At 43.5% G+C, this 15,367-nt stretch overlaps 1 protein-coding gene across 1 annotated transcript; it reads left to right on the forward strand.

Annotated features, from left to right (window-relative positions):
- The first annotated feature begins 6,743 nt into the window (after positions 1–6,743).
- LOC119971013 lies at positions 6,744–13,657 on the forward strand. Its single transcript, XM_038806129.1, has 3 exons — positions 6,744–6,816; positions 9,820–9,919; positions 11,970–13,657. The coding sequence occupies exons 2-3, from the start codon at positions 9,824–9,826 to the stop codon at positions 13,548–13,550; spliced, it is 1,677 nt and encodes a 558-aa protein (XP_038662057.1). The 5' UTR covers positions 6,744–6,816; positions 9,820–9,823; the 3' UTR covers positions 13,551–13,657.
- Positions 13,658–15,367: the final 1,710 nt, after the last annotated feature.

Here is a 15,367-nt window from a genome sequence, read left to right on the forward strand (position 1 = left end):
AATCCAGCGCCCTTAATACCCATTCCAGCATTTAAGGAACTTTTCACAAGGGTCTTAATTGATTGCGTAGGACCGCTTCCTAAAACAAAAAGTGGGAATCAATATCTTTTAACGATAATGGATGTGTCTACTAGGTTTCCAGAGGCCATTCCAGTATGTAATATTACAGCTAAAAAGATTGTGGAGGAGTTACTTAAATTCTTTACTCGGTATGGACTACCCACAGAAATACAATCAGATCAAGGATCAAATTTTACCTCAAGGTTATTCAAAGAAGTTATGGATAGCTTAGGAATAAAACAATTTAAATCAACTGTGTACCATCCAGAATCGCAGGGAGCGTTAGAAAGGTGGCATCAGACATTAGACAATCTTGAGGGATTATTGTCAAGATTATCCAAAGGATTGGGATAAAGGAATTCCATTCGTACTGTTTGCAATTAGGGGTGCACCTAATGAGTCAACCAAATTCAGTCCTTTTGAACTAATTTTTGGTCATGAGATAAGAGGACCACTTAAATTGATTAAGGAAAAATTGGTAAGAAATCAGAAATTACATTATTGGATTACTTGTCAAATTTTAGGGAACGATTAAATAGAGTAGGTGAATTGGCTAGACAACATTTAGAAGTTGCACAATGTTCATAGTTTTGCCAGTGGAGATAAAGTTTTAGTATTGTTACCAGTGGTAGGTGAACCTTTAAAGGCAAGGTTTTGTGGACCGTATCAGATTGAAAGGAAATTAAGTGAGGTGAATTATGTGGTACAAACACCAGATAGGAGGAAGACTCACCGAGTGTGTCATGTGAATATGCTTAAAAGGTACTTTAAAAGGAAGGAGAGAAAAAAAAGGTTTTAATGATTCTAACTCAAAGTGACAAACCAAATCCAGATGACTGTGAATTTGACATACCTCAAATTAAATTGGAAAACGAGGATGTTCTTAAAAATTGGGATAATTTTTGAGTTACCTTCCAGAGGAAAAACAAACTGACCTGGAAGAGTTATTGATATCACGTGGGCAAGTTTGTGGAGATAAATTGGGAAGTACTAAAATGGCTATACATGATGTAGATGTGGGAAATGCTGTTCCAATCAAACAACATCCATACAGACTTAACCCTTTAAAATTGGCACAGGTTAACAGAGAGATTGAGAGTATGCTTAAAAATGGCATAATTGAAGTGGGTTGCAGCCAATGGAGCTCACCCATAGTGATGGTACCAAAACCGGACAATACCCAATCGTTGTGTGTGGTCTATAGAAAGGTTAATGCAGTTACAAGAACAGACTCTTATCCTATCCCACGTTTGGAGGATTGCATTGAGAAAGTGGGACAATCAGCTTTTATTTCCAAACTACATTTACTTAAAGCTTACTGGCAGGTACCTTTATCTGAAAGGGTGAAGGAGATTTCAGCTTTTGTGACTTGAGGTGGTATATACCAATTCAAAGTTATGCCATTTGGCATGAAAAACGCCCCAGCCACATTTCAACGGTTAACTAACAAAGTTGTTTCAGGATTACCCAATTGTGCGGTATACATCGACGATATGGTCATTTTCAGCCAGACATGGAAAGAACATTTGAAACATCTGATGGAATTATTCGATCGACTTCAGGTGGCGGGTTTGGTGATAAACCTAGCCAAATGTAAATTTAGAAAAGCCCAAGTCACTTTCCTTGAGGAGTTTCCGATACCCTCAACACGAAGGGAAATAATGTGATTTCTTGGCATGAGTGGATTTGATCGAACATTTGTGAAAACTGTTTGCAGCCTGGTTGCTCCACTGATGGACTTGCTGAAGAAACGCCAAAACTTTCAGTGGACAGTTGACTTTCAACAGACATTTGACTGCCTGAAAGCTGTGATAACGAATGCTCCTGTGTTGGAGAATTACAAGGGACTCTATGATCAGATTGAACTGAAGTATCTGACTTTAAAGAGAAATGCCGAGGCGTAGAGCAATGGATGGATCATGCAAAGACCTTCTTGTTCAAAGAGACTGTCAATCGCAAAGGATTTCAGTCAGAGGAAGAAGAACGAAAAAAAATGGACTATATTATTATACCTGTCTGTATGTATTGTTTGTTTGAAACGAAAAAGTATATTTACTGAGTGCATTTCTTAAAGGATAGTGAAAAAGTGAAAAATGAAACCATCTTAAAGTTGATGGGTTTGTTTTTCTTGGGGGGAGGTGTCATGTGAGAGTACGTTTCGAAATGGGTGTTTAAGAAATGCACCTTTAAGAAATGGGTGTTTATCAGTGATGTCAGACTGTGGGTGAAGCTGGGCTGTCTATCAGCATTTTACTTTCGTTTTAGGCTGTTTGCTGCAGGGTGTGTTTTAGTTTTGGTTTCAGACCTGGATAGCTGCAGTCACAGCCAGAGGGGTATTAGTCTCTCTGTCTGTAATCTAAAAACTGTAAATCAATCCTTTGGTGATTTAAAACTAATAACTGCTCTCGTTAGTGACATTAACCTGATGTGCTTCTGTTAAAAGTTCTTTTTTAAGTCTTATGGTTGTTAAAAGGACAGCTTAAGGATTGCTTGGTGTTGTATTCTTTGGGGGTTGCATTTGAATTAATGGTTGGCAAGATGTTCACTGTATGTTTTTAAAAAGGTTAAGTTGAGTTCATAGAATAAAAATTGTTTTGCTTTTAAAAATACTTTTCCATTTCTGCTGTACCACACCTGTAGAGTGGGCTGTGTGCTCCCCAGACCACAATCTATTAAAAGTTGTGGGTCAGGTGGACTCCATGATACACTTTGAGGTTCTCTAAACCCTGGTCCATAACACCAGTAACTGCAACAACATTGTGCACACATGTGAATCTAGCAACAGCAAATTTGTGCACCAATAATGTGTACCCAGTAACAGCAACAGTGTGCACCAATAGTGTGTACCCAGTAACAGCAACAACAACGTCCACCCATAATGTGTGCCCAATAACTGCGACATTGTGCACTAATAGTGTGTACCCAGTAACTGCACCATTGTGTACCCATAGGGTATACCCAGTAATACTAACAACATTGTGCACCAATAGTATAAGTAACTGCAACAATTTAATGCACCCATAGGATGTACCCAGTAATAGTAACAACATCGGGCACCAATAGAGTGTACCCAGTAACTGCAACAATATCATCCACCCATAGGGTGTACCCAGTAATAGCAACACCTTGCACCCATAGTGTGCACCCAGTAACAACAACTTGCACATAGTGTGCAGCTAGTAACACCTTGCACCTACAATGTGCACCCAGTAACATCTTGCACCCACAGTGTGCACCCAGTAAAACCTTGCATCTATAATGTGCATCCAGTAACACCTTGCACCTTTCATGTGCAGCCAGTTAACACCTTGCACCTCTCATGTGCACCCAGTAACACCTTGCACCTATAATGTGCAGTCAGTAACACCTTGCACCTACAATGTGCACCCAGTAACATCTTTCACCCATAGTGTGCACCCAGTAACACCTTGCACCTATAATGTGCATCCAGTAACACTTTGCACCTTTCATGTGCAGCCAGTAACACCTTGCACCTCTCATGTGCACCCAGTAACACCTTGCACCTATAATGTGCAGCCAGTAACACCTTGCACCTATAATGTGCATAGTAACATGTTGATCCATAATGTGCACATAGTAACATGTTGCACCTATACTGTACACACAATAACACCGTGCCCCTATAGTATGCACGAAGTAACACCTTGCACCTATAGTGTGCACCCAGTGACACCTTGCATCTATATGATGCACCCAGTAACAACTTGCACAAATAGTGTGAACCCAGCAACATCTTGCACAAAGTGTGAGCACCCAATAACAGTAACACCTTGCACCTGTAGTGTGCATTCAGTAAAAACAATTGCAACATCTTGCACAAAGTGTAAGCACCCAATAACAGCAACATCTTGCACAAATAGTGTGCACCCAGTAACAGCAACAACTTGGACAAATAGTGTGCACCCAGTAATTCTCGCACAAATAGTTTGAACCCAGTAACACCTTGCACCTATAATGTGTACCCAGTAACACCTTGCCCCTATAGTATGCACCAAGTAACACTTTGCACCTATAGTGTATACCCAGTCACACCTTGCACCTGTAGTATGCACCCAGTAACAACTTGCACAAATAGTGTGAACCCAGCAACATCTTGCACAAATAGTGAGCACCCAGTAACAGTAACACCTTGCACCTGTCATGTGCACCCAGCAAAAACAATAACTTGCACCTATCGTAACCACTTGGACAAATAGTGTGCACCCAGTAAAAGCAACAACTTGCACAAATAGTGTGCACCCAGTAACATCTTGAACAAATAGTGTGCACTCAGTAACAACAACAACTTGCACCTCGTGTTTCTAGTTTTAACAACAATCGGCAACTATTGGGTGTTCACAGTAACAACAACTTCGAGGGGCCAGCACGGTGGCGCAGTGGTTAACACTGCTGCCTCACGGTGCCGAGGTCCCAGGTTCAATCCCGGCTCTGGTTCACTGTCTGTGTGGAATTTTCACATTCTCCGTGAGCTTGCATGGGTTTTGCCCCCACAACCCAAAGATGTGCAGAATAGGTGGATTGGCCACGCTAAATTGCCCCTTAATTGGAAAAAAATAATTGGGCACTCTAAATTTATAAAAATAAAGAAACAACTTTGTGCTTCTAGATCAGGGGTGGGCAAACTTTTCCATGCAAGGGCCACATTCAGAAATTCACAATTTTAAAGGGCCGCATAGTATATTAAGTAAAATAATTAATATTTTAAATAGCCAAAATAAAAGGTCTTTAAAGAAAAAAAAGCACATTTATTTGAAAAACAAAGTAACTCAGTAAGTAACAGAACAATGTCAATGAGAATGATGCATCTGACTGCAGTCATTTACCAGTTTGTTGAAATCAGGTGTCAAGTTGCTTGTGCTGATCCTTAACACTGACAGAAGCACAGCCTGGCCGAGTCAACGATAAAAACGCGCGTAGTGGGGTGGATGAGTGGGGCTGCCTTATTGGTCGGTTTAGTTGGGTGTGCGACCAATAGGAGTCCAGGTTACAAACAATAATAAGGCTTATTGTTTGTAACCTGGACTCATTCAATAAGCGCATTTACTTCAGCGGCTTTTCCTCGGCGGCTTTTCAAAAATGCCGGTTATGATTCCGGGCACCTCATTGGCAAGCCGCATAAAAACCTTTGTCGGGCCGCATGCGGCCCGCGGGCCGTAGTTTGCCCACCCCTGTTCTAGATGGTCCCCTGCAACAACTTGCAACTAGACGCTGTCCCCAGTAGCAGTTTATGCTGATAGATGGCCCCCAGTAATAACAACTTGTGTAGATATTCAGTCCCCAGTAATAACAGAAACTTGCACTGATAGATGGTTCCCAGTATTAGCAGCATCTTGCACTTATAGATGGTTCCCAGTATTAGCAGCAACTTGTGCCGATGGGCAGTCCCCAGTATTCAAAGCAACTTGCACTTATAGGTGGTCCCCAGTATTAGCAGCAACTTACACTTATAGGGCAGCACGGTAGCACTGCTGCTTCACAGCACCAGGGTCCCTGGTTCGATTCTTGGCTTGGTCACTGTCTGTTCGGAGTCTGCATGTTCTCCCTATGTCTGCTTGGGTTTCTTCCGGGTGCTCCGGTTTCCTCCCACAAGTCCCGAAAGACATGCTGTTAGGTGAATTCGACATTCTGAATTCTCCCTCTGTGTACCCAAACAGGCGCCAGAATGTGGCAACTAGGGGCTTTTCACAGTAACTTCATTGCACTGTTAATGTAAGCCTACTTGTGACAATAAATATTATTATTATCAAAGATGGTTCCCACTATTAGCAACAACTTGCACTTATAGGTGGTCCCCAGTATTAGCAGCAACTTGCACTCAAGATGGTCCCCAGTAATTGAGGTATCTGCAGTTAGAGATAGTCCCCAGTATTAGCAGCAACTTGCAATTATAGATATCCCCAGTAAAAGCACCAACTTGCCTTCAGAGATGGTCCCCAGTAATTGCAGTAACAGTACCCAGAGATGGTCCCCAGTAATTGCAGTAACTGCACTGAAAGATGGTCCCCAGTAATAGCAGCAATTGCACTTACAGATGGTCCCCAGTAGTAGCAGAAACTGCATTTATAATCCCCAGCATTAGCAGCAACTTGCACTTAGATATCCCCAGCAAAAGCACCAACTTGCATTCAGATGGTCCCCAGTAATAGCAGCAACTGCACTTATAGATGGTCCCCGGTAATTGCAGTAACTGCACTTACATAGTCCCCAGTAATAGCAGCAACTGCACTTATAGATAGTCCCCAGTAGTAGCAGAAACTGCACTTATAGTCCCCAGTATTAGCAGCAACGTGCACTTATAGTCTCCAGTAATAGCAGCAACTTGCACTTATAAATAGTTCCCAATATTAGCAGCAACATGCACTTATAGATAGTCCACAGTATTAGCAGCAACTTGCATTTATAGATGGTTCCTAGTAATAGCAGCAACATGCACTTATCAATGGTGCCGAATTATTACAACTTTCACCTATAAATTGTCCCCTGCAATAAGAACAACTTACACCTTTACGATGCCCACCGTAACAACAACGTGAGAGGGCAAAGGTTGAGTTGAATCCCCGCCCTGTCTACTCCCGTAGGCATGCGCAGTGCCGGCTGTCGGTGTACGCATGCTCAAATGAGTAGGCCGGAGGTTTTGGCGGGATTTTCGAGAACGACATTGTGTCGGGTTGCATTAGATACAGTGACTTGGGAAGTGGCAGATTGGAGATCTGGAGCCGGTATCAAACAATAGTGGTAACTAACAGGACAAATTGTAGCGGTGAAAAGTTATTCTCTCCTTTCTTGTTTTATATAACATCCTGACTTCTTTAAAAAAATGACTTGTATAGTTCCTGTTTCTAACCGTGTGCTGTAAAGTTGATGTCTAGCTTGGGTTCTGCTACTACCTCCAAGTGCAACCCCGCTGTTGGTTGAAACTATTTCACAAAATAGATCATTCCGTTCAAATGTTGCAAACTAATCCTTTTGATCACATTCACAGGGCTGTCTGGATGGGATAGTTTCTTAGATTATATCTAATTCCTTATTTAAACACGAAACGTTTAATGCAGGAGTTGGTACGTGTTAAATATATTTATATATATTTGTTTGAACTGCTACCTTTTTATATGTTACTCCCTTCTACAATGTCTGAGGAACATTGAACAGGAGGAGGTCATTCAACCCTTCAAGCCCCGCTCCATCATTCAGTGAAATTATGAATGATCTGTATCCTAACTCCATCTACCCTCCTTGATTCCCAAACCCTTAGTACTCTTATCCAGCAACAACCTATCAATTTTAGATTTTAAATTGATCCCCTGCATCGTTACCCTTTGGAGGCAATAGAGTTCCAGATTTCTTCTACTTTTTGTGTGGAGAAGTACATCCTGACATGATCCTCAAATGGCCTGATTCTAATTTTTAAATTCTGCTTGTGTTCCAGACACTCCCACCAGAGGAAATAGTCCCTTATCTAATCCAGTTATAATTTTAAACACATTGGTTAGATGAAAGAATGATGAGAAGTGATGTTCCATAAGCATCAGTGCTGGGACCCCTGCTGTTCACAATTTACATAAATGATTTGGCAATCAAATATAGTTGCAAAGTGAAAAATGAAATGAAAATCGCTTATTGTCACAAGTAGGCTTCAAATGAAGTTACTGTGAAAAGCCCCTAGTCGCCACATTCCGGCGCCTGTTCGGGGAGGCTGGTACGGTAATTGAACCGTGCTGCTGGCCTGCCTTGGTCTGCTTTCAAAGCCAGTGATTTAGCCCTGTGCTAAACCAGCAGAATGGATGTGTAATTGGCAAATGAACTTCAATATAAGTTGGGTGGGGTGCTCTTTCCAGACACGATGGGCCGGGTGACTTCCTTCTGTAAATTCTACTGTAAATTCTATGAATATCGACAAGTATGAGATAGTACTTTTTGGGAGGACAGAAATAAGGAAGACACCTTAGAAAACAAGTGTTTAAATGGACTGGAGGAATAAAGGAATCTGGGTGTACTGATTCACAGATCACTAAAAGTACACCACAGGTTTACAAGGCCATAAAATATCAAGCCAAGCTAGTAAAATATATATTGAAGCACTTTAGAAAGGTGCAGAAAAGATTTGCTAGAATGATACCAGAACTGAGAGGTTACACCTATCAGAAAAGAGAAGCTGGGGGTTACCTGATGGAGGTCTTTGAAATTATGAAATGGTTTGATAGGGTGGATGTCGAGGAGACATTTTCACGTGCTTGAGACCAGAACCAAGGCCCATAAATGCAAGATAATGCTCAATAAAGAAACATCTTTACCCAGAATATGGTGAGAATGTGAATCTATGAGGAGTAGTTGAACGTAGAACATACAGTGCAGAAGGAGGCCATTCGGCCCATCGAGTCTGCACCGACCCACTTGAGCCCTCACTTCCACCCTATCCCCGTAACCCAATAACCCAGAGAAAACCCACGCAGACATAGGAGAAGGTGCAGACTCTGCACAAACAGTGACCCAGCAGGCAATCGAACCTGGGACCCTGCCGCTGTGAAGCCACAGTGCTATCCACTTGTGCTACCGTGCTGCCCAGTTGAGATGAATAGCATTGAGGGGAATGTCAATAAACACATCAGGGAGAAAGGAATGAATGGTTATGCTGATGGAGGCAACACAAAGAGAGGTGGGAGAAGGCTCATGTGTAGTGTTAACTGTGGCATGGACCAGTTAGAATGGGCTATTTCATAGCTGTACATTCTGTATAATCTGTGCACAGCTAGTTCCAATAACAGCAGTGAGGTGAATGACAAAACAATCTGATTTTGGCCAAGAACTATAAATATTGGCCAGAAGACTGGGCAAAATCTCCTCTGAATAGTGCACTGGAGTCTATTGTATCCACCAGAGAGGGCAGGAAAGGCTTTGGCTTAATATCATATTCAAAAGAATAATGGAGAAGGCACATTGAAAGGCCATGGAAATAAGATTCGAGTAGATAATTCTGCTAGAAAATTAGCAGTGACACTAGCTCAATGGCCCGAATGGTTCAATTTTGAACTGCAGCATTGGTTTTATAGTTTGTCAAATAAATCAATTAACACCGAAGGGTCAAATTAAAGGGGTAACCCATATAGGGAAATTGCAACCAAAGACAATCAGAATGTAAATTTGACAAAGGTCAAAGCAAAATGTGATTATGGAGGTAGGTAGATAAAGCACCGCAGCCCCAGGGTCCCCTCTGGAAAGGGTTTAGAATGACATTATTTGGGTAGCGATAGGTTTGTTTTTATGGGGGCGGGGGTGGGAATCATCTATTTAGGGAATTATTTCTCCAGTTTTTGCTCTACCGAATCATCGAATTGTTCCGGCACAGAAGGAGGCCATTTGATCCATCATGTCTGCACTGGCTTCCTGAATGAGCAACTCACCTATTGCCATTCTCCCGCCTTATCCCCATAACCCTGCACGTTCTTCTTTTGCAGTGAAATTCCATCGTGAGTGCTTCAGTTGAACCTGCCTTCAACAAACTATCAGGCAGTGCATTCCAAACCCTAACAGAAACATAGATGCCACATGAGCCAATCAAGTGGGCTAAAACATTATCTGCTTATTTCCATTTTGCTGTTTGTGGGAGGTTGCTGTGTACCAATTGGCTGCTAAATTTCCTACATTACAGCAGTGTTTGTGCTTCAAAAGTACTAAATTGTCGTTAAAATGCATTGGGACTTTCTGAAAGACTGGAAATAATAGTCTTTGTTAATCTTCCAGTAATATGAATCCAAAGCAATTGAAGAAAAAGCAAAAAGCTCATTGCACTTCCCATGTGACATCATTATCATGGATCAAAGAGGAAGCTGAGGAACATTTGGTGAGCTGTGTTTATATTTTTCTTGAATGGTTAGAAACATGCTTCAGTGACCAATGATCATTGCTCCTGCATCAGGTTAATGCTGAACGTAAAAACCTGCAGCTATTAGCAGAGGAGAGATGGTGGTGCAGTCATAATGTAATTGAATTAATAATCCAAGAGACCCAGGCTAATACTCTGGGACATGGGTTCAAATCCGTGCCACCATGGCAGTTAGTGGAACTTAAATTCAATTATTAAAAATCTGGAACTGAAAACTTGTCGTCAGTTGAATTTTAAAAAGCTATCTGGTTCACTAATGTGCTTCAGGGAAAGGAATCTGCCATCCTTACCTGGTCTAGCCTGCATCTGACTCCAGAACCACATCAATGTGGTGATTTTAACTGCCCTCCCGAAATTGCCTAGTAAACCACTGAGTTCAAGGGCCATTAAGGATGGGCAAGAAATGCTGGCCTTGCCAGTGACGCCCTCATCTCATGAAAGGACAAATTTATAAAAATGGAAATCCCTAACGTTAAATATCAAGCAAATTAAAAAGCCGTTGGCCTGGATTGGGCAGTTGCAACGGCAATGAAACTGTGGTGTTTGGTCTCATACTCTCTGAATCTGACAGTAACTTCCGGGGCGGGATTCTCCGTGCCCGCGCCGAGTCGGAGAATCAGCGGGGGCGCGTGCTAAACTCCCGCCGAGTCTCGTCAGCATGGTTCCAACCTGGTACCACCCGGCGGGAGCTCAGACCCACGGCTGCAGTGGACATCCTGGTGGGGGGGGGGGGGGATCTGACTCTGGGGGGGGGGGTGGGGGGGGGGGCTCCACGGGATCCAGGCCCGAGATCAGGGGCTTCTGATTGGTGGGCGGCTGCTATCCGGAGGGGGTCTACATCCTTCCGTGCGGCCCGCTGTAAGGTCCCCGACATGTTGCTCCACACGGGTGTGGAGATGGCAACCATATTCCGGCACAGAGACGGTCGTCACGCGCATGCGCGGACCCGCGCCGGCTGAGCAGGGCCGCCTATCAGCGCCGGAGCAGCATGCAGCACTCCGGCGCCATGTTAGCCCCCTGAAGACCGATGAATTGCTGGGCCGGGAGGCCCGTCATTGACACCGGCGTCAACACTTGGCCGGGATTTCGGAGAATCCCAGCCCCTGAGTCTGCGCATACTCAGTTAAATGTCGAAACCTAAAAGTTACCATTAGTGATCCCCCGCTGCTTCAAAGGATGTGCTATTCACAGATGAAAATTATGTAAAGGTACTTTGGACATGCGAGTCCTTTAATACCAATAGTAATTTCTGGGATATGGCTATTTCAAAGGATTAAAATCAGGGCCGGGCAGAGCATCAATGGGCCTCCTGGCCCAGCAATCCACCGTTCTTCAGGGGGCAAGCACGGCACCAGAGTGCTGCGCGCTGCTCCGGCGCCGAAAGGCGGCTCTGCATGGCCTGCATAGGTCCGGGCGACAGCGGTCTCTGCACCAGTGCGGAGCAACATATCGGAGACGTAACAGCGGGCCCGCGCGGAAGGAGGTAGGCCCCTCCAGTTCGCGGCCACCCGCCAATCAGAACCCCCGCTCGCGGGCCTGGACCCCGTGGAGGCCCCCTCTGGAGTCAGATTCCCCCCTGCCTCCTCACCAGGAAATCTACTGCGGCTGCGGGTCTGACCTCCCACCGGGTGGTACCAGGTTGGAACAACGCTGGCGGGAGTGCGCCAGTCACCCGCGGAGAATCGCCGCAGGGTCCTCTTTCAGTGGCCCCCAACCGGCGGGCGTGACTGCCGCCGATTCTCCGGTAGCTGGAGAATCACAGGCCGGGGTCGGAGCGGCGTGGTGGGAATTTCCCGCGTCCCCGGCAATTGTCCGACCCGGCGCGAGCTTGGAGAATTCCGTCCCAGATGTAGATTAAAACAAGAAGGTTGAAGCATTGTGGAATTATATGTATATATGCACATGGTGTACAGTTGAAGATATGTGCGGTTATTAATTATGTCTTGCTGACTCTTCTCCATCCAATAAAGCAATCCTTGCATGCCATGCTCTTTCATTTCTTTCACAGAATCCAAATTTTGAATCCTTGGAACAAATTGTACATGAGGTACCAAAACCCCTGGAATCTGAGGAGCTTGTCCAGGACCAAAGCACAGAAAAGAAGAACAGAAAATCCAATCGTTGCAAAAGAAGCAGAAACTCAAAGAAAGTTCAGATTACACCTCCCAATGAAAGGAATGAACCTTTCGAGAGGCTCGTGAATCTTCCAATTGAAGAGGTCACCGTCGGCAACAGAGAAAGCTTATCAAAGAAGAAGCACAAGAAAAACAAAAAGAATAAAAAGTATAAAAATAAAGAAAAATGCAGCCAAAAGAAAGAATTGCAAAAGTCAGAGAAGCTTTGGGAGCAGTGGGCTCCCCAGCCTCTACCTGTATCCATTGCCTCAGCGAAAGCTAAAAGGAAAAAATGCCTTCTGAGTGACAGTCCTTCTGTCAAAGTTAGTGATGAAAATCTTATAGAAACAAAGCACAAGGAACAGCGACATGAAGACAAAGCTCTTAAAGCAGTCAACAAACTCCGTGTGAAAAGTAAAATGGTCTACAAGTACTTGTGCCTCCCAACTTCTCAGAAAAGCGTTTGCAGTCCCGCAGATGAAAAAGAAATGCAGCAGGGTGAAGCGACATGTACAGATTGGGAAGAAACTTCATGTACAGAGATTATAGCCCAGGACACTTTGAGGAATGGGAGGCCAGCTGACAGTCTTCACTGTGGAATTCGTAATCCCTTTCGTCAGTCCTGTGCTGATACTTCCAGACCAAAGGCATCATTTGATATGTCATTGCTCAGACAGCTGAGGTGTTTAACATCCCCTCATAGCCATCCGACTGAAGTCTATGGAAATAGAGGGCTCGCTTATCTCAAGACCAGCAAAGATGCCCAGGTGGTGAAAAGAAGTCCTGAATTCACTGAGGATGATGGCAATAGCCAAGACCTCTTTATTACACAAAAGAAGTTCTTGCCCTTTGCACAACCTGACAATAACAGCGGTTACTCAGTGGAGGAGATAGTTGATGAACATTGCGACAAGCAGCTGAGATCCCCAGATGCAAGGCACTTGCGATTCAGCTCACCACCTCCCACAGACATGTCTGATTTATTCCGCTCTGGATTAAAGTCACCCAAAAGCAGATCTTCGGAGAAAGGAACACAAACATCTGACTTCTTCGGCTCGCCAGCATTCGCTACATCTCTTCGCTTCTATCAAAAAGTGAAAGAGGAGCTGTGCTCCGAAGAGCCAGTTGACCTTAGTCTTCCTACCAGAGTAAGAGCCAAGAACAGCACTCATTTAAAAAATATACCTGACTCGCCACATGCTCAAAAAAATAGCATCACTCCACCTCGTCAACATACTCCATTGCATCTCTCTACCCCGGAAGGTCGCAGTACTTGCCAACTGCTGCCACTATTTGCATATTCAGATAGGAAGAAACACAGCAGAAGATACGATGATGGGAAATTTGTGCAGACAATTCTAAATGAGTCTTATTTTTTTAAGGTCAAAGGGCAGGGGAAACCCAAAGACCCCAGGATGCCACTGTTAAAAAAAAAAAGAGACAAGAGAACTGAAAAACAATGTGATTGGTCATAGCCGGAATCCACAGGGTCATCAATAATTGACAAATATATGATATGCTTTGTCACAAAGAGTCTGAACGTTTCTTTTACTTCTTTGAGTTCATTCAGGCTGTGCAACTCTTGGAGCTTTTCTTTGTTCATTCATGGGATGGGGGTTTCGCTGGCTAAGTGAGAATTTATTGCCCATCCTTAATTACCCTTGAGAAGATGGTGGTGAGTTGCCTTCGTGAACTGCTCCAGTTGTGTGTTGTAGGAACACCCACAGTGCAGGAAGATTTGGTGCAGGTTTCTTTCAGTCTCACCTTTAGAGCTGGCCGGTAGATAGAGCCTGGTGGCATCACCTGGATTACAAACCATGAGCTGACAACAGGCATCTATCCATGGTGACAATACATAGAGGAAACTAATCTGCCAGACATTGACTCGCAGTTGCGCACCAATTTACATTTACGTAGGGATGTCAGAAGGCTGTAATCAGATTCATGAGAAATTAATTGTGACAATGAGACTTCATCTTATAATCATCAACTAAAGTAACGGCCTTTAATTAATTTTCTGACACTTGTTTACATAGAGTGTGGAATTTCCACAGTTAAACGCTTTACATTTATTTGAATGTTCCAGTATTTTTTTTTGCTGTTTTTGAAACTATTCTGGATATTATACTGATTGTCGGCCATGGTTGGTCAATGTGATATACTGATAGTGATATGGACAGTCAGATTCACATATTGTTCGAATGTTATAAGACAGCTCACATTGGTATTCCAATTGTACAGTAGCTAGCTGGGGCTCGTTGTTAAAATTTAGTGTAATTTAAATGTGTTGGCTGCATTTTGTTTTCAAGAAAATAGCAGCGTGATTGGGGGAGGCAATGCTCACTGGGTCGCACTGTCCCCTCTGAGTTAGAAGGTCTCAAGCCCCACTCCAGAGACTTGAACACCAAAGAAAGGCGGACCCTCCCGCGCTTTACTGAAGGGAGTGTTGCAATGTTGGAGGTGCCGTCTTTCAAATGTATATTTAAACGGAGGCCCTGTCTGCCCTCTAAATGGGTGTGTAAAAGCACAATTTCAACAAAGCACAGGGAATTCCCCCTGGTGTCCTGGGTCAATATTTATCCCGCAGCCAAAATCACTAAAACAGATGATTTATTAATTTATCTCATTGCAGTTTGTGAGAGCTTGCTGCAGTTAAATTGGCTATTTTGCTTTCTACATTACAATGGTGACTGCATTTCCAAAGTACTTTAATGGCTGTAAAGTGCTTTGGGATATTTTGAGGCTGTGAATGATGTTATATAGAATCACAGAAGGAAGCCAATCGGCCCTTCAATTCTGCACCTGCGCATCGAAAGGGCGCTTTACCCATGTCCACTCCGCCCTATCCCCATTACCCCATAGCCTAACCTTGTATATCACTGGACATTAAGGATCAATTTACCACGGCCAATCCACCTAACCCGCACATCTTTGGATGTCTTTCTGTCTTATTAATTATGCAGGCGGCTGAGGTCAAAGTGGTGCCTTTTATAATTTCTAAGTTATTTGTGTACCACTTTTAGATAAATTTAATTCCATTCGAATAATTGATTTTCTTTTCTCGGACCCTCTGGAGTGTGACTTGAACACACACCTATCTGATGTACATGTGAGAGCACATGTATGCATAAAGCTAGACGGTGTACATTTTCAACAAAAATGCAAAGCAACAACAATGCAATTTTGAAATTACATCCAGAAATGTGAGTTGCACAAAAGTATCAATTTTTCATCCAGCTGATCAGCTGTCAATTAAAAATCATATCCAGTTCAAACTATAGTGCCACATCTT

Source organism: Scyliorhinus canicula, chromosome 9 (assembly GCF_902713615.1).
Source record: "Scyliorhinus canicula chromosome 9, sScyCan1.1, whole genome shotgun sequence".
NCBI classification, from domain to species: domain Eukaryota; kingdom Metazoa; phylum Chordata; class Chondrichthyes; order Carcharhiniformes; family Scyliorhinidae; genus Scyliorhinus; species Scyliorhinus canicula.

Bases quoted from the DNA above. Each gene is read 5' to 3' on its own strand.
- LOC119971013 (XM_038806129.1), top strand. From the start codon at position 9,824: ATGAATCCAAAGCAATTGAAGAAAAAGCAAAAAGCTCATTGCACTTCC. The intron at 9,920-11,969 runs GTGAGCTGTGTT...TTTCTTTCACAG, and splicing joins AGGAAGCTGAGGAACATTTG to AATCCAAATTTTGAATCCTT.